The following is a 17,851-nucleotide window of genomic DNA, read 5'->3' as shown; positions in this document are numbered from 1 at the left end:
GGACTGACATGCTTCATCAGAGCATCTAGGTCAGCGTGAGATCGGAGAGAGAAGTGTTGGGGGGAGGCAACATAAAGAAGTGACTTTTTGGAGCCGACGACAGAGCGAGAGAGTGAGACATTAAAAGGGTGAGAGGAGAAGAGGGAGGAAATGAAGCTGCATAGGAGCATTGAGAAGAAAAAGACAAGGGACAGAGATTAAAAGAGGGAGGCTGCGAGGTCGGGGGTTTATTTCTCTCATTTTTTACACTCCACTCCCAGCCGGGGATCCAAGTACGATTTGACGCCAATTCTGATGTTAAATTATTAGCGCAGTATTCTTTATTAAAGGCACATATGGGACTCAAAGCAATCCAATATTCAGGAAATGAGACGTGGCACTGGATGCAGAGAGAAAAAAGGTTTATATGGTTCAGTTAATTGAATTCTTAGCCACCGAAAAAAGGTTGCACTGTGTCGGGAGATTAACTCTCTCTCAAGTAGCTTTTTTTGTTTTTTTTAATTCACACTCACCTGCCAAGGTTACTCTCTCTGTCTCCTCTGTACTTTTTTTCCCCTTCTCTTTTGTCCGCAGTTCCCCAATTACAAACACAAATCATCTTCTCTCCCCTCCTTTGTTTAATTTGGCAGCCAGCGCTTAAACTCTATAATGAATGTTTCCATGTTCAATAACACTCGGATCCCCCCCACACACACACAAACACACACACACACACACACACACACACACACACACACACACACACACACACACACACACACACATACACACACACACACACTGCCTCCCTCACCCTGCACACACACACACAGTACACTGTGTCCCCTCACAGCCTGAGTCAGACATCATAGCATATTGAGGGGTTTGAAGGGAACATAAATCACTTTTTGATCACCTTGCCTGCTTTCAAGAAAAGAGCAAAAACAACACACACACAAAAAAAAGGGAGAAGTGGGGGAAACGGTTCGTAGCAACTTATTTACTCAGGTGAGATTCGTCTGCGTTCACCGCACGTCAATCCAAAACCCTTTTCATCTTAGAATAATCCTGCACGTTTCCTCCTCTTCTTCGACTGCTGTAGCGTGCCATGGGGAAATACTCTCCTCTCTATCCCAAATGCGAATAGATGTTTCCGGTGTGACGCTGTCGAATTTAATTTTTACACATTTCTAAGAGCGGCGCTTCAAGCGCTCCATTCATGCATCTAAGAGGAAGGTTTTAAGGGGTTCTCGACATCGCGAGTCATCGGCGAGGAGGAGTGAGCAAACATTTTCTCGTGTTTCTGTTGCTCCCGCTTGAGTGCTCAGCTTTGACAGGGGTTCCACATTGTTGCCCTAACATCCACTCGATTGATACAGAGGCGAGGCTAGATGGCGCACCGCTGGCTCGCTAAGAGTGAGCACGAGATAAGGAGGCGGAGGTAGATGCACAAACGCATCGACAGTTGTGCACACAAAATATGACTCTGACATGCATACCCTTGCTGCTCTCTCTTCCCTCTCTGTTGCGTTCTTTGTGACACACTTTGCCACACACACGTGTCTCCCTCCCACAGCGCCCCTCTCTCTCTCTCTCTCTCTCTCTCTCTCTCACACACACTCATGCACACACACACACACACACACACACTCCTCCCATCAGTATTCGGGGCCGATCAGTATTCTGAAAAGCATTCCAGGTCGGCCGGACGCTGATCCATCAAACCCCCGACGCTGTGTCGCTTTGTATCTACGGCAACCTTCAGCGTTAAAGAGGAGCAGCGACAGTCCTCTGTCACCTGGAAATCACTGCGTATGCTCGTGGGTGTCTGTCTGTATCTGTGTGTGTTCACATCCACACTGTGGACGTACTCCCAAATACACTGGCACACGCAGGCACACACATGCTCACATCCAACAAATAATTCATATCTTAATGGCTGATGTTACCGTTTCATCCAGACACTTCACGTTCCCAAGCTCCCCCCTGCAATCACAAAAGAAGCGTGTGTGTGTGTGTGTGTGTGTGTGTGTGTGTGTGTGCGTGTGTGTGCATTTGTCTGTAGCAGCTATCTTAGCTTGTCTCTTTGATCAGCCTATAAAAGCACTGAGGCGTGGACAGATAGCCTGGACCAACACACTATCGCTCCTCCGCTCCCTCCGAGCCTCTCCTTCTCCCTCACACACATTAAGCGTCGGGAACACACACCTGACACACTCTGAAAACACTTTTTCTGTGTGTGCAGCCGCATCTCTCCCATAACCCAGCGGCTCTGAGGAGTATTGTGCCGCCTCCTTGGCTTTCTCTATCAGGAGCGGTGAATACATCTCTCTGAGTTTATCTGTTTTCCTCTTTATACTTGAGACTGCATTGTGCTGAGAGTTAATGTCGAGTCCTACCTGACAAAAGTGAGTCACTTTTCAAAGCGATGGTTAATATTGATACCCGGCGGACAGCTGCTCTGTAACTGACTTAAAAACCATCATATGCTGAGTAATAATCTGTTTGCTTTCCACAGCAGTCCCAACATCGGTAATTACATTTTACCATGCCTCAGTTTTTCACAAACGTGGGAAATGAGATTTCTGCCTTTATCACAATTTTATACAATAAGTATACATTTCCCTCCTCTCCTCTACTCTATCTCTGTCTCTCCACCTCAGATCAGTATATTCATGACCCACCTGTCTAACTACGGCAACGACCGGCTGGGTCTTTACACGTTCGTCCACCTGGCCTCCTTCCTTCGCTCGTGGACGAACATGAAACTCCACACGCTCCCGCCCATGCAGCTCGCACACAAGTACTTCCAGCTTTTTCCCGAACAAAGGAACCCGCTCTGGCAGGTATGTGTGCATGGGTATATAATCCACACGTATGGGCTTGTCTTTTTTGCATTTCTACCGTGCATTTCTGTTTGAAGCTATGTCTCAAAAGCCTTGAAACGAAGGCAAGGTGGACTATTTTACTGGGTATTTTCTCAGGTTACCTCCACCAGGCAGGCTGGTTGGTTGGTTGGTTGGTTGGTCAGCAGGATTACACAAAAGTGTAGACCCTGTATACTTCTGGTGTTTACAGGAGTTTTTCCTCATGTTTTTTAAAGGTACAATATGCAACTTTTTGTCAGGTCTATAACCAACAAAGAGACAGCGCTCCTGGTGCATTATAGACACACTTTGTATAACATCCACTTTGTAAAACATCCTTGTTTTTTGAGTTATAAGAATTAGACAGCGCACTGCCCATGTACCCTACACTTTATGCATAGAGGACTACTGTATATTACCTAAACTGTTACTCAGAATAGTTAGTTGTTCATTTCTCAGGAGTTTTTCGGTGGCTGGTATTTATGTGTGAGTGCAATGCTGTTTCTGGATCTAGCTGATTCAAACATGTTTTAATGTGTTTGAGGTGGTTTTCATTTCTTTTTAAATGTATGGGGCCCTTGTGTCCAGACATATGTCTGTAGTGACTAGGCTGGGAATAATTTTGATGCGTGACACAATAACCTCATTCATTCTGTGCAGTAAATCCTCCATGCACTGAATGTACGTATGTATGGGCGCGTTTTTTATGTGTGTGTCTGTGCACATTAAATGTATATAATCACTTAAATCTCTAATCCCTCGGTCTGTGCCTCTGCAGAATCCGTGCGATGACAAACGGCACAAAGACATCTGGTCCAAGGAGAAAACCTGCGACAGGCTACCCAAGTTCATGGTCATAGGACCACAGAAAACAGGTAAGCCCAGACATGCATGTGCAACAAAGAGACTCCCAGTGTGTGCTCAGGTGTCTGGATCCCTCAACATCAGAGCCCATTCATTTAATCCCCCTCGCTCCTTTGGCTCTGTCAGAGGGAGACAAAGCAGGAGGCTCTTACCTCTTTTCTTCCACCCACATATTCTATCTACTTTAGATGCACAGAGATACAGTACTGAGCTCCCATCCTCACCTTCTTTTTTTTTTTTTTCTGTTGAAGACACAAAAGGAAACGCAGATTATTGAACATCTGCTGCTTGGATCCATAGCGCTGCATTCATGTGATTCTAATTGCAGGTGTGTGGTGTTTGAGAGGAGAAGGTCATGTAATGCTGCTAATTAACCAGATGATAATTCTCTAAATGGGAGGAGAGGTCACCATGGCAACATTGGCTGCACTATAAATAACAATTACAATAAATGTTATACCTTCCAATGCACGCCAGAGATGTTTGAGACAAGTGGGAAACAGGGACGTGTGGCAGTAAGTGCGAGGGGGACGGGGTGAACGGAGAGCTGCTGAGGGTGAGACGCGGGGCATGACCGGAGCCCCGCTGCTGATTGGTGTCAAATGGTTTTGAATCATTTGATGCTGAGACCTGTGATCTCTGCAGACACACACATATAGTGTATTCTCAGCAAGATATAAATCTTGCGCGAGGGGGGAAAAAATCATCCAATATGGATCAGTGGATGACAGCTCTCGCACACACACACACACACAGACACACACACACACTACTCTCTGCTGAGCCGAATTAACGAGCCAGTTATGAATTATGCCCTTTCTTCCAGGAACGACAGCACTTTATCTCTTCCTACTCATGCATCCCTCCATCTCCAGTAACTTCCCAAGTCCAAAGACTTACGAGGAGGTCCAGTTCTTCAACACCCATAACTATCACAAAGGAATCGACTGGTGAGGACACATACGAACACGCACGTTTACCCGTCTTTCAATCTTTCTCTGTCTTTTTATTAGCCAGAACCTAAGGTGGAATGAAAGATTACAAACGACCCCGTCTCTGTAATGTGTCTTGCAGACGTCGGTGATACATTAAGCAGTTCAATAACGTCTTCAAAATGATCTTTTAACTCTGTAAACATAAGCCAACAGACATATGGCCGCCTAAATTGACCCGTAAATGGGTTACTTCGCTGACAGAGACACAGCTGGCGCAGCCTCTGAAGTCATCCAAAAAAGACTTAACTGTGGACATTTTTTCATTAAACACTGTTCAAATGATATCGTCGACTTTTCTTTAGGCCCATTGTCTGAGCACAGATTAAGGCCATCACTCGGTGACTTTAAAACTTGTATCTGACTTTGAAAGATGTGCAAAGACTCAGCAGCGCACTGCGCTGGAGAGCGATGCTGTGGTCTGAGGCGTGCATCATGAGAGTGTGCACTTGTCAATTTTCCGCGTGTCTGCTGCCCCAGGTACATGGAGTTTTTCCCTGTGCCCTCTAATGTTACCACGGACTTCCTGTTTGAGAAGAGTGCGAACTACTTCCCCTCCGAGGAGTCCCCGCGGCGAGCTGCTGCCCTCTTGCCCAAGGCCAAGATCATCACCCTGCTCATCAACCCCTCTGACAGGGCCTACAGCTGGTATCAGGTACACACAAACACAGAATATATTAGATGCCACTGACTGCACATGTATTATTTTTAGCTGCCCGCTTCATCACACGACATGCTTCATCTCTTCCATTGGTTCTAAGTGAATTCTTTCAGGGTCTGATTTCTTCCTGCGAGCGTGGCGTTAATGAGCCTGATTTATCTGTACGTCTCAGTGCGGGAAATGTCACCAGATCCTGAAATCTCCTGCTTAAGTCTGTTTGATTAATGAGACATGAATGTCAACGACGTGCCAGCTCAAATGCTATGTCATTGTCCTCCGCCAGCATCAAAGAGCTCACGAGGACCACGCCGCTTTGCAGTTCACCTTCTATGATGTCATCAGTGCGAGACCGGGAGCACCGGCCGAGCTGCGCTCCCTGCAGAGCCGCTGTCTCATCCCCGGCCTTTACTCCACACACCTAGAGAGGTGGCTCACTCACTACCCCACCAACCAGGTTGGTACATGCAGCTGCACTGTGATATCAAAAGTATCCACGGTTATCAATACGGTATCTGATATTAAAACCCTGCGTTTGGTTTGGAATATGTGATTTATTGTTCACAATGTTTTTATGAAAGAGATGAAAGATTTTTTAGCCTTTGCTGATCAGGATCATGGTCACAGTTGAGGGATTGGTAACTTCATATGTGTTGGATTGTTAGAGAATTCCTTATGTTGTGTTTAGATGGAGACTACATACGACAACACTTTCACGTTGCCTGCAGGAAGTAATAGCAATAAGGCTTCAGAAGAGAAAAGGAGTGAGGTGATATATGATCCGCTGTCAGAGTTGCACTAAACGAGATTGCCCCCTGGTATTCCTTTTAACAACTACCTAAATGAGTTTAAATGAGTTGGTAGGTGTGGGGGCAAAAATGATGGAACTCGTTCTTCTTTTCAGACCACTTCAGTAATTACTAACATGAGTTCTTCTAACTTTTGACTTCAAATGATCAGTTAGATGATTAAACTGTGCTGAGTTCAGTCAACTCACCCTTCTTTCTTGTAGTTTGAAGAAAACATACAATGGGAAAGTGCTGTATGTCTTTAAAACTTTTTACGAGAAGTAATTTTACAGTTGTCAAAACATTGCATAGCCGTGATGAAGGTAACTACTGAATTCAGTCTTTATTGACTCGCACTTTTAATCCCTTGAAGTATTTTCAGTTTTGGAAATTCAAATTGAAAGAAATTGAAGGTTAGAATTGTGAGTATATTACGTGAAATAAAGCATTAGAGTTCAATTGAACTAATATAAAGTTTATTTCTATTAGATCATAGATGCACATTAACTCAACCTGTCCTCTCAACTCCAGTAAACACTACTTTCTTCTTTAAATGTACCAAGTGTTACAGTATGAATATATCTGTGTGCAGCTGATGATCATAGACGGCCATCAGCTCAGAACGGACCCTGCGGCAGTGATGGATGAAGTCCAGAAGTTCCTGGGAGTCACTCCTCACTTCAACTACTCCCAGGCCCTGACGTGAGTCTCTCCTGCTTTCTCTCTTCTGGTCTCTTGGGGTGAGAGGGAACCTTTCACCTGGCATGCACTGTGACAGAAATGATTGTACACATTCGAGCTGTAACAACAAGACTCCAAACCCAAATCTGTGTGAAGCCTGACATCTACTGGTGAACAGACGGACACTAAACTGGCCAGCTTGTCTTTGCCAGACTTTGGTGCCAGGTGGTGTCATTCTCTGAAAAATACAACAGACAGTGACATCACCTGGCACCAAAGATCAGCCAATAGCAGATGGTCAGTTCGCTGCTTGCTTTGAGCTATTACGTGTCCGCCTTTACACAGATATTTTGGGCCATTGTCAATATTTGATGGAAAGAAGAAAATGTAGCACAACAGAGAATAAAGCGATGGAGAAAGAGCAGACACATACATTTAACTTTAAATTTGTCAAATTTAGGTGAAGCAGAGAAAAGGAGAAAATCAACAGGTGAAAAAGGATGGTTTATTAGGGTCAAGAAACTGAGCCAGTAGTTTTGTGTATAGCATAACTTGCTTATAAGATGTGTCCATTAATGATATTTGTATTCCATAGTAAACACATGAACTTGTCGTAGCAATAACAAGTTGATGCCTGCTTGCCAAGAGACAGTGGAGTGGTGAAGTCTTAGCCCCCTGAGCCGCTGGCCTGGGATCAAATCCCAACAGAGCGTTGACTGTCTCACTTACACTGCCTGCCTGTCTGTGTTACTGCCTGTCTGAATAAATAAAAGTCCGAAAAGGTTAGTGCACCGCACAGTGTCAATCCAAGGGAACTAAAACGGCCCCATTGCCAGTCACCTAGATGAATAACTGATGCAAGTTCTGTGATCTGAACAAAGTCTTGTGGGGTAAATGATGGGTTTAATTTAAAGAAGTCATGCGGAAATGTAGTTCCTTTAAACAGTCAGTAACTGCATACTGTACAGCCAATATTTTCAGATACTGATATGTGCATCGTGGCGGAAGAGATGCCTATTATGCATGTCAACAAAATGCTCCAGAGTTTTAATACAACTCAAGAGAATTAGCTTCTGCCTCTCGATGCTCTGTTTCCACTCAATCCCCATTAGATATTTCGCGAGTGAGTTTGGGAGAAGTGGTAAAATGTTTTATTTCTCAAGCACCACTCATCAGAATGCAATCTGCCTGCAAGCCCTCAAATCTCCAGACAGGGACACAGAATTTGTAGCTCAGATTGGGACAGAGAGTGCCTCTGTCTTGAATCACGAGCCCACATGCATACAAATAATTTGTAAAGAGATGCATTTTGACAGAATAATAAGGAAGCGCTGTGCGCGCGTGAGGTTGTGAGTGTGTGTGTGTGTGTGTGCGTGTGTGTGCGCGTGTCTGTGTTTGTGTGTGTGTGTGTGTTTTGGGTGAAGACCGAGTTACACAAAAGCCTAATCTTTCTTTTCTCCTTCTCATTCTTTTGACATGGCAGCGGTCTGACAGATCCTCAACACTGCAGCCTATTTATTTAATCCCCCTCTCCTTTCTTCCTCCTGTCCTGTCAGAGGAAAACTGAAGGAGAACCACTTAACTCGTTTTTCTCTTTTTATTCACCCACTGATGCATGCAGATAAAGAACAATATTTGCATCTTCCAGTCACACCCACATCAGACCTCCTACTCTCAATGCAAAATAGCAGTTAACAGTAACATATAACTCTTTACCTTTCCCATAGGTGTACTTTTATATGACTGAAACGTAAAAGCACGGTGCCTCTTTTTGCGTACATGCATACCAATGATGACATGCAACTTATCAGTGCGTGTGCTGGTTTCGCATACATATCGTGTACACATGAGTGTATACACGGTTAAAAACATATGAAGCATGTGAATTCCTGCATATACTCTAAATATGTGTGACAACAAGCGCATGTGTTGACTGAGGTGTTTTGCTTTGAAAGTCTGTAACAGGTTGTCACATGCTGCTGGGGTACAGTTTAGCTTCACAAGGAAAAGTTGTAGAGTAAACATGGGAGAGGCATAATATGTCGCAAATGTTGCTGTAGCTCTCTCCTATGAAGCCTTTGTCTGTAATGCATTATTATATACCATGCATTAATCATAGTTACAAGGGCTTGTGAATATTCGCAATGCTTTATAACAATAATCACAACTATAACTTACCTATATTGGGTTATAGTGTGCCTATACTGGATTAATAGGCAATCAAACATATTCAGAATGCGTTAGAAGAAAATTGATAACCCAAAAAGCTTTTTGTAATGACCTTTAAGGTCAAACATCAGAATTATATATAAGTATTATTAATGTAAGTTGCAACTTAATGACAAACACTTGCTCAATAAATGGTTTATGGAACATTTCATCTGTTTTGTTCGTTTAAGTAAGTTTAAGTTGAATAATTTTGCAATTTGTTAAAATGATGGTTATTAGAGAGTGTTAGCACACATTCCCCTGTAATCCACCAAGGAACCTTGATGATACAATGGTTCCCGTTTGTTTTTTGCATTTAAATAAAAGTAGAGAGCAGTAAATCAATTAAAAATTATGATAGTTGTTTGAAATTTGAAATGATCCCAGGCACAGAGTGGTCACAGGAGCACCCTGCATCTATGGGTGCTCATAGAGGGTAAAAGAAGTAGTTGGTTGAGTCCATTGGTAGGTTGCGGCATAAAGAATTCCAGCACCACACTGCACAGTTAGAAATAAAATGCCCCTTAATAAATACGAACAAGTACATCGTGAAAACACAACAACTCGCATTGACACAGTTGCCTTCCTCTGGGTGTCTTTACACAAAATGAAACTACTAATTACGGTAACGACATTTTCAAATGTGATTTGCGTCGAAATGAGACAACAAAACAAACTATAGCTTGTGCATATTTTATATTTCTATTTTCCCATATTACCATTTTCTCCGTTGATGTTGGCCTAGCAATAGATTATACTAATGATTACTGTGTGTCTGCATTGAGAGCAGGAAATAGAGAGAGGCTGCACAGCTGAGAGGAGAGACGTGGAGAGGGAGGGCGACAGAGACGCACAGATGAAACGAGACAGCGCTGCAGTCAGAGAGACACCGATAGCAAAGGAGTACGAGGCAGACAGAGAGTCTGTTGAATGCATACTGACATTTATATCTGCTCTGTTAGAGGAAGACTTTTTCCGTCTGTAAAATCTTTATATTTGGGCCAATACTGAACTTACTACTCATTTATTGTCTTATAATACGATTTCTTCTTCTTTCTCTCTCCTCTTTGTGTCTTTCCTCGCAGGTTTGACCCTCAGAAGGGCTTCTGGTGCCAGCTCCTTGAGGGCGGAAAGACAAAATGTTTGGGAAAGAGCAAAGGGAGAAAGTACCCTCCCATGGAGCCAGAGGTAAACGTATACATTTTAATTAAAATGGATTTCTGCTCCGTGAGGAAAAAAAAAATGGTATATGCGCTGAATGAAATGTTAGAGACAAAAGAAAAAAAAAGGAATAAGCAGCAGCCTGACTGACATCGACAGCCCATAGTGGCCTCCCTCGCCATGGCAAAATTTCCCACAGGACTCAGCATTGGGGCGGAAACTGTCAGCCAATCAGATCCGGCCAGAAAGTTACAACCTAATTATGAGGACTCGATAGTGACACAGCACCCGTGAGGGAGAGGATGAGGAGAGGAGGAAGGCAGAGGGAGAAAAATCCCATCCATAAATCTTTGTCCTGGCTACTGATTCCACAGAGGAGAGGGAGCAGACCTGCAGACGATGAATTCGCTCTCACATGAAGACAAACCCGCGGAAATACAATTTGTCTTCCCACGTGCGATCGCGGCGAATGCGGCTAATGGCTGTGCCTCCGTGTCACCTGTAATTAAACTGTATTTGAGTTTCCACCAGGGGGACAGAAGGAGAGGACAGATGACGGGGGGAGGAGATGGAGGGAGATGGAGGGAACACCAGGGAGGAGAGGTGGAGATGAGGGATGCACACAGGAGGGAGAGGGATAATGGAGCTCATGCATCCTGCATGTGATTTCCTCCCCCTTTCTAAACTCTCTTTTCTTAGCTCTGTTCACACCACTTGGCACTTAGCGGCCCTAAAGTCCTATTGTGAAGAAATAAACTCATCTAAGGATGGTGGCACGTCATTAATCTCTCCCAATATCTTGTTTGCCCCCTGCTCCCATGCTGTCTCTCTTATTTTCTTGTCTTTTCAACCCCTTTTTTACTCGCCGCACTTCTCACCCCCCATGCCATTGCTTCATTTCCTCACTTCATCTCTCTCGCTCTACCATCTGCTCATCCTCTCACCTATTGTGCTCTCACCCTTCCACTTCTTCTCTTTTTTTTTTTTCTTTTGTTCTCCCCCTCCTCCCCTCTCTCTTCAGGCGCATGCATATCTCTCCAGGTACTACAGGGAACACAACGTGGAGCTGTCAAAGCTGCTGCATCGCCTCGGACAGCCGCTTCCCTCCTGGCTCAGAGAGGAGCTTCAGAAGGTCAGCAGCATTAAAACTTGGTGGCGCTCATCTCACCAGCCTATGAATGCAAGCTCGCATTAGTGAGAAGTGAGGAAAAATGTCCTTAAAGCCAAAGAAGACGTGCTTTCACATCCAACAGTTCTTTGCAAGGTTACGTTTTCGTAAAGAGTTGTTGAGTATTTAACACATTGATTACTTTCACGCAAGTTAGAGAGTTTCCTAAAAACGAAATGTCTTAAGAATCATGACCAGTTATTTGGCCTATGACCCCGAATATGTGGCTACTGCACTCCTTCTTTGTAGAACCTGAAAAAGATATTTAGTTAGTGTGACGGCAAATTGCAGTAAAACTACAGTCTTCCTCCTGAGAGAATCTAATTCTAAGTCTAATTACTTCACATCTTTATTTAATTGCTTTAATGTTTGCATGCCTAACGAGCTCAAATAGATGAGTAATTAAGAAAAATTAAAGTAATCCTCACATAAAATGTTGTGAGGTGCAACCTATGAAGATGGCTTGATAAACTAAGTGTCATTCTGTTATTTTTAAAGTTTTATTTACTCATACAATACGATCTAGTTCTCATCTTAATAGACAGCTGTCACAGACCGCAGTATCTGCAGCTGAAGCTCAAAGACCCGAGCAGAGTGCGGTGCAGTCTGCCTTGGTTTTCATTGGATTTTACTGCACATTTACAAAGCTTTTTCTCCAGGACATTTTGTAATTGTAAGTTACCGTGCTTTGGCTTTCTATCCCAGCAGAGCACTAAGCATTTTTGACAACTTTCCCCTGCCAGAAAATTGGAGAGCCGGGCGCCATTTTAAATGTATGCCACTGGGAAAGGTTTCGTGGTAACCGGATGCTCTCAGATCTCTGTCTGACTACCTGATAACACTGCACAAAAAGATAATTTGTTTTTATTGCAACAATACGCTGCTTCTGTCGAGCGACACTTATGCACCCGCCACAACTGCCCGGGTGCAAGTCCGCCCCCTTTCTACTTGCATGCAATGTTGCGCACTAGCTGGAAATGAGCCCGGAGCAGCAGGAGGAGCGCTGACAGGCTCAGAGGCTGTCTGTCTTCACGGCTCCTGATTTGATTGACAGTGCTGGAAACATAATTGACAGTTTAAAGACTCAAACTTCAAATCTTTCTAAACTCCGATTGGCACACACCTTCTTCAACAGTTAAACCCTATAAGGCAACCGAAGCACCATGTTCAGACAGTTGGACAATGATTAACACAAAAGAACTGCAGTTATTGCTGGCTTGAAAACACGCCGATCTTCTGTACTTGATGACACTGTAATCCTGCATAGGTAGTCAAAGCATGCGCTTAAATGAGGCTTTGGAGTCTAAGTGCTGTTGCTGTCATCCGTCTCACCTTGATCCCTGTGGAGCCGTCTCTCTTCTGCAGTCCTCAACAGTGTTTATCTTTTTGTCTGAGGAATTTGTTTGTGCGGCTGTCAGCGTTCACGAATCAGAGGGAGCCACTTGAAAAGTCTGCTTACATTTTCCGGGCCCATTCACAGCTACCGCAGCATGTTGTCTTTCTTTTATTTTTTATTTTTTTTCGTGCTTGGCATTTCAATCAATAAGAAAGCAAAAATGGAATTAAATGAGTTTTCCCATCTCCTTTCCCTCCTCTCTGTGTCTCCCCCTTTCCATCCCCTCCCTCTCGTTACCTCTTTCTGAAGGTTAGATAACCTTTGCATCCATGAGCCAGGGTTAAAGGTCAAAGGGGTCCGGGAAGACCAGGAAGCGACCAGGAGCACCTGACCTCCAGATGCACTGTTCTGTGGCCTTTTAGTGAACCCTGAGGTGAGGGCAAGGACGGGGTGCCTTGTTATATACCTGGGAGCTGTGACGCTGCTGAGGGGAGCAGAAGTCGAGAGGGAAACTTGAACTCTTGAATGAAGAGACGGGCGGATGGAGAAATGACTCAGATCGCTCTGAAGAAAGTGTGACTAAAAGGAAGAAACCAGGCAACCGCGGGAGACATGGGGCATTTGGCAAGCCTGTGATGCCCATGTCTAGTGACTTTGACGGTTATTACCACTATTATTACTATTATTGTTGTTTTATTTTCACCTTTGATTTATGATGCCAGAACAGCGCTGGTCAGCTGTGCGTGGTTCCCATTGAGATGACTTTGCACTATGTTCTGTTCCATGTTTCTCCAAGACAAAAGGGAAAGAAAAAAAGAAAAAAAAACAACAACATGCACAACATGCGTTTTTTTTCTTACTTTTTTTTTTAAAATTCCCTTCATCACAACGAGAGCGAAATAAGCAGGGAGGATGCGTGCACAGTCTCAGGGTGAGTGACAGGCTGTTACATTCCACGATAGGTTCTTGTTGTTTTCCCAGTTAATTTCTTTAAATGAAGCTAGTTTTCTGGTAGATCTGGTAGCCTTGTTCACCCCTCAGAGATGTCACTCGAGGCTTTCACTGGAAGAGTACAGACCGGGAGGAGTGAGTCACTGAGGCAAGATGCATCGCCCGCTCATTATTTTCCTGCGACAAGCCACGCAGAAGAACGACCGCGTCCGTTTAGCAGAGCACGAGCGCCGATGACTTCAGCGCCGAGCACCGAGGAGTTTGCGGGAAGGAAAACTGACCAAAATGAGCCTAATGCGTATGACACTTAATTCCAAGACCCTTTAAGTAGCTACTTTAACCACAGGCAGTTTTTGTATCGTCAGTGACTCATTATAGTCTCAACCACTTGTTTATTTTTTTGGCTCCTTTTTTAAACCAGTGGCCTACGTTGTTGAGCTTCAGTTTGAATGCAAAAAAGAAAAAAAAATCCCCTCAATGTCAAACACAGAAACCAAAATTAAAGAAATGGATATGACTGACAGCATAAGATGTGTCTTTTTAATGACCAGTGAATATTACGTTGCAGGCGCGCGCACACACACACACTTGTGAAGTCACATAATCTTTGGCCTGATTGGCTGACAATAGACTGTTTGTCCTCCAAGGTAAGTGAAAATGACAAGCGTGACAGTTGGCTATTAGAAGGATTTGTGTCAGATATTGCATCAGTCACCATGAAATGATCTTTCATACAATAGCGTTCAGTTTAGACAGCAAGGTTATTCTACTATTCCTGTTTCTAATCAGAAGTGCACAGAGCAGCAGGTTAGACAATTCTGTCACACAAACATCATAAAAACTGTGAAAAACATAATGACAAAACGGGAGACGTTGATTTAAACAGTTTTTTCGTGCAAAGAAAGTGAAGATGTTTCATGCAATATTATTGGAGTAAAACAGTCTGTCACAGCCACAACTTTTTCAGCAGTTAAACACTGGGTGCTGGACCGAGGCAAAAGTAAAATGTATGGAAACATAATGTTCCCATGAACACTTATTACATCCACACAGTCATGTCTGAAGAAGGTCTTGGGCCTGAACGTCACACCAACATTGTGTGTGGGGGAACCTAATCTCCTCTTAGAGACACACTGGCTTACTTCCTGTCAAACAGGAATGTACAAAGTATTCACTGGGAAATGTGCCCAATTTCTAAGTAAGGAATTTACGAACATTTGAAATGTGCAAGATCGTAACTACTTCCATTCCCACAGTAACACACTGTGTTTGTAAGGAGCCAGAAGTAACAGTGTGAAGGTATGATTAAATCATCTCAAGTATTCCAGTTATGGCTCATTTACAGCAGGGGTTTGATCTTTATTACTGAGTTCACAAGGGGCAGGTAGTCGCAGGGTAGCAGTCAGCGTTTTGACTAATTAAGTCTCTAGTGGGCACTATTTATATATATATATATATATGATATTGCGGTAGTATTTTTTTAGTTTGTTACAGCTAATTGAAACAGAAAGGCTGACAAAAAAGCAATGAAAATGTGGAGCAGGGTGGTTGTTGAGAAAAAGGCATCTTTTTATTATAAACCGCATCAAAATGTTGTCAAAGGAAAATCGGCTTATGATGACATGAAGGAGGGAATTAATTTAAAGCCAGTAATAATCCACCAGAATACTGAGGTTGCTCTTTTTCAATAGTCTCAGAAAACTTTTTTAATATTGTAGTTTTCAAAGACTGAAGTCTAAAAAAAATGGGGGGGGGGTGTAGGGTCCAGATAAAGTAAGCGCACTCACATGTTGCAAATCAAGATATGATCAGTCTAAAAGTAACACAAACTCCCAAAATCTATAAACCTTCAGAAGCAGCTCGCTGAGGACGGAGTCTGAAGCAGCCAATTTGATGTGCATGAGATCACTCTCATTCAGGTTTAATCGCTATCCTCAGATCTTTCCCAACTGGTTTTCCCAAGTGTTGCCAGACTTAAAGGGATGGAAACAGATATGAGTAGAAATAAATTATCCTTGTATAATGAGACCTTCTGTTCTCCACCACCTCTGGTGACATCTAATATGAGCTCGTTAGTGCAGAGAGAGAGAAAGACAGAGGGGTTCAGTGGGAATAGGAAAAAAGTAAAAGACAAAAAAAGGGCAATTCTGACTGGTTGCTATATTTCAGTCTATATTCGGACTCAAAAGACGGTGCTAGGACTGTTTTATAATTGACGCTTTGCACATTAGGAATATATAGCCAGTAGAAAAAGCACAGTGCATATATGCATGTCAATCCATTGGATGACTACATCATCCACAAGCGGATTGAGGGGCAGAAACAGTTAACTAACCCAAGACAAAATGAAGTCAAGAAAACTGAAACCCTGGCACATCAAAGCACCGTACAGTGCTCAATACATTAAATTAAGGATCCCCAGATCTTATGAAGCCTTGGACAGTTTGCACTGCACAGAGTGTATTTCCTGTAGGTATATACGAGAACTGTGCATCATTAATACGATTTATTTTCAAGTGGCAGCTCCTGCTGTAATGTGTAATAATGACCACAGGAGGGTGCTCTCAGGCAGTAATGACGTATGTTCAAGCTCATGGCAGTTCAGGCAATCAATTAATCAAATGTTAAAAAAAAGAAGAAAAAAAAAAAGATAGACTAATAGACTAGAATATTTCCTGATGGCTCCATCTGCTGCTGTTACTTGTGGTGAGCGATTTAAACAATCATCAAACAATCATCAAAGTTCTGTATATGATGAATGTGTCACATGTTCTGTAGAACTTTTACTGACATAGTCAGTTAATGTGGATTAGTGTTACCTAGAAGGAATGATGTCACACAATTCACATCAGTGTTGGTGATTGTTGTCTCGTGATATGACCCAAAAGTGGTGTCAATCAAATCATCAGTTAAAGATAGATGGTGGCATTTTCTTAGTGGCCACACTGTGAGCGCTGTGTTTCATAACGGAATTGTTGAAATATTTTGTCACTGTAGCATCCCCCGAGGGAAGAACTGTGAGGTATGTAACACACTTGTGCAAGGTGGCTGTCTGTACACAATGTGCAAATTTGGTTTCAACTGAGATTCCGCATCGAAGAGAATCAGGTGGTTAAGTGTGTCAGGTCACACCTTCAAAATACTGGGACCATACTGTATTAAACTGGTAGAAGATTGGATGTTATGTGTGCCAACAGAGGCAAAAAAAAAAAATCCAAAATGGTGTTAAGTTTGACAGGGGTCAGTGTGCTTCGCTGCAGCACTTACGCAGTTATGATGGAGTTGCAGGTTTACTCCCATAAGCATCCCCCCTGCAGATGAATGATGAATGATCTGCCTCTGTCTTTGTGTGCAAGAGTAATGCTGTTGCATAACTGCGAGTGTGCAACTATTCCATCTGGCTGACTGCAAATTTGCTGTGCTTCATAAAGAAAAAACAAACAACAAAAAAAAGACATAAAAACGTTCATCGATACAAAGGCAGTAATGCATGATGACAGTGAAAGCAGAGCCACGCCATGGCAGGGATCACATTAGTCACAACTTTTGGAGCCATAAAACTTTTAACATATCTTATTTTTACAATGAATTAGGGAACATTTGTCATCTCAATTATTTCTGTCGTGAGAATGTAAATAAACACAAAAGAAAAGTTGGAAAAAAAACACAATTTGGAGATACAAATTCAATTTAGGCTGCAGGATGTACAAATTTCAATTCCAATTTCCAACCATACTTGATTGTGGAATTCAATCTAATGTGGCGGGTTGACCACAAGGTGGTGCTGTTCTGTTGGCTATAAAAACATAGTGCACTACTACAACCACTGTGTGAGGTGTCTGGCTTGTCAGGAGAAACGCATCAAACAAACACAAAGCAAATGACACGCTTCGATACAAGGAGCAAAGATAGAAGAATAATTTTACTTTTGCTAAACGTGTGCTTTGAAAACACAAGGGACAGAGGACAAGCACTGGAAAGACGAGAACATTTTTTATTTCTGTTGCCAAGATTTCATGCAGCCTCTCCGTGTAACAGTTGGTCCCAGTTCTCCAAACGTGTGTTGAGTCAACACGGCGCGTTTGCATTGTAAATGAGGACAACTGAGAGAATGGCTGCCATTCCTGAATGCACTGTGTGGGAGTGTGTGCATACACATTGTCTGACATGGTGGTGATCACTTTAACACTTTGTAGTC

At 43.1% G+C, this 17,851-nt stretch overlaps 1 protein-coding gene across 4 annotated transcripts in view; it reads left to right on the top strand.

The window, feature by feature from the left end:
* ndst3 (N-deacetylase/N-sulfotransferase (heparan glucosaminyl) 3) overlaps positions 1-14,179 on the top strand; it is a 46,813-nt gene extending 32,634 nt beyond the window's left edge. For 3 of the 4 annotated variants that reach the window (XM_037109912.1, XM_037109906.1, XM_037109920.1), the window contains exons 7-15: positions 2,643-2,825; positions 3,625-3,721; positions 4,537-4,660; positions 5,183-5,357; positions 5,647-5,817; positions 6,741-6,850; positions 10,123-10,225; positions 11,220-11,330; positions 13,017-14,179. In XM_037109912.1, coding sequence (XP_036965807.1) covers positions 2,643-2,825; positions 3,625-3,721; positions 4,537-4,660; positions 5,183-5,357; positions 5,647-5,817; positions 6,741-6,850; positions 10,123-10,225; positions 11,220-11,330; positions 13,017-13,046 — 1,104 coding nt within the window. In that variant the 3' untranslated portion in view covers positions 13,047-14,179. Of the gene's footprint in view, positions 1-2,642; positions 2,826-3,624; positions 3,722-4,536; positions 4,661-5,182; positions 5,358-5,646; positions 5,818-6,740; positions 6,851-10,122; positions 10,226-11,219; positions 11,331-13,011 lie in introns of all 4 variants that reach the window. The other variant, XM_037109926.1, reaches the window with a different exon arrangement.
* The last annotated feature ends 3,672 nt before the right edge of the window (positions 14,180-17,851 follow it).

This window comes from Acanthopagrus latus, chromosome 1 (assembly GCF_904848185.1).
Source record: "Acanthopagrus latus isolate v.2019 chromosome 1, fAcaLat1.1, whole genome shotgun sequence".
NCBI lineage: Eukaryota > Metazoa > Chordata > Actinopteri > Spariformes > Sparidae > Acanthopagrus > Acanthopagrus latus.
The sequence above is the reverse complement of the archived record's forward strand: the minus strand, read 5'-3'. Positions and strand labels throughout refer to the sequence as shown.